The sequence below is a fragment of the Mya arenaria genome, chromosome 9 (genome assembly GCF_026914265.1).
Source record: "Mya arenaria isolate MELC-2E11 chromosome 9, ASM2691426v1".
NCBI lineage: Eukaryota > Metazoa > Mollusca > Bivalvia > Myida > Myidae > Mya > Mya arenaria.
Window position 1 is genome coordinate 17,344,362 of NC_069130.1, and position 1,540 is coordinate 17,345,901.

At 42.5% G+C, this 1,540-nt stretch overlaps 1 protein-coding gene across 1 annotated transcript; it reads right to left on the reverse strand.

Annotated features, from left to right (window-relative positions):
- Nucleotides 1–262: 262 nt before the first annotated feature.
- On the reverse strand, nucleotides 263–1,270 carry LOC128245811 (aerolysin-like protein). Its single transcript, XM_052964036.1, has one exon. It carries the CDS (start codon nucleotides 1,268–1,270, stop codon nucleotides 263–265), a length of 1,008 nt encoding a protein of 335 aa, XP_052819996.1.
- Between the last annotated feature and the right edge of the window lie 270 nt (nucleotides 1,271–1,540).

A 1,540-nucleotide genomic window follows, 5' to 3' on the forward strand; every position in this document is an offset into this window, starting at 1 on the left:
AATGCAAAAAAACAAGTTGGTCGTTTATACAGGTATTTATTTTGTTGTGTTTATATAAAGTCATACAGTATAATACTTATTCTAAGAGGTCAAACAATAATATGTGCACATTCATGTAAATGTACAATTAAGAAATGTTTGGTCGAAATATTTAAAAGATACACATTAGAAAATGAAGCATACACCATTCAAAGCATGTTTAGAAAGTATGTAACACAACATTTTGCGTTCTTTTTTATAATCAGCATTGATTTTCACACTTCTATTGTGTATATGGTCCCAAGTTTTGAACGGTGACGTTGCCGGATCTGGCATTCAGGCCGTTGTAAACGCCGTTCACATGGTAGCGATAGGTTTTTCCATTTTTCAATTTAAGCTCCATCTCGGCCTCGTACTCGGTGTCAATGTCGTCTGCGTACATCGTTGCCTCCCCAAGAATTTTCGTATGTGGTGGGCATACCAGCGGCCACTTCCAAGACTTTGTTTCCGTATGGGATGTTGACACTGAGTGGGTGGCGGATGATGACACGGTCCAGCTGAATCCCTCCTTGGCTGAAGCAACTTCAGGTATTCCGGCGGTCACTTCTACGCTAATGGTCATAGAAAGTGTCGCGGTCATGCTCCATTCTCTCGTTATTGTCACGCTCCTTGACCCACTCAGCTCGAAAGTCTGCTCACGATCTGTGCCGTTGCTAAACACCTGGTGGGCAACCGTTGTCGGCGTACTTGCAACAATCTCCATATCCAGCTTAGGATATTTCACGTTCATCAAAGTCCCTCGCGAAATTGGTTGAAGCATTGCAAACCCCAAACGGTCAATAGCATCGCCTGCTCCTCCAAATATTCCACAGCAGATACCGGAACCGACGTCTGGCCAATAACGACCGTCTTCTGTTAGATTGCGAGAAAATATTCCCCATGATCTTTGTTTGTCAGTCTCTATCCAAATCGCACCAAGTCGCCGACGCTGTAACACTGAAGAATATGGACCACTGGCTTGGACATTTAGCTTCGTTATCAGTTCCCCAGCTCGGAAAGTGAATTCACCGGGCGTTCCCCCGCGCTTGCCTACTAACTTGCTGCTCCCGTCACTCATCCAAACCTCAACGCCCGAAATAAGCCAATCATCTTTCCAAGCTTTTATTTTTGTCAATACAGCTCCTTTGTCTAATTTAACAAAGTCAAACTGAGCACCACCTTCACCGCCGGAAGCATTGTTGTCCGTAAAATAATCTTTACTAATAGTGCTGTCTGGAAAAACAAACGGCATCCTTGCTGTCTGGGAGATCAACGGGCAATGACGAAAAGGCAAACGTAATGAGATGTCATCTCATTTAAGTACTGTTGCTGGCAAGTAGTCGAACATGCAAACGGAAAAGATAAGTTCAATTGCTAAGTATTCTGTTAAGGATATAGATAAAAAAGGATATCAATGGACTGACAATAGTATACTGTTAAAGCTATCATTAAGCTAAAGGCGTCCGATGTATAAAGAAGCATTTGTTTTTTTTTCCGTTGGCCACAATGATAAATGTTGATG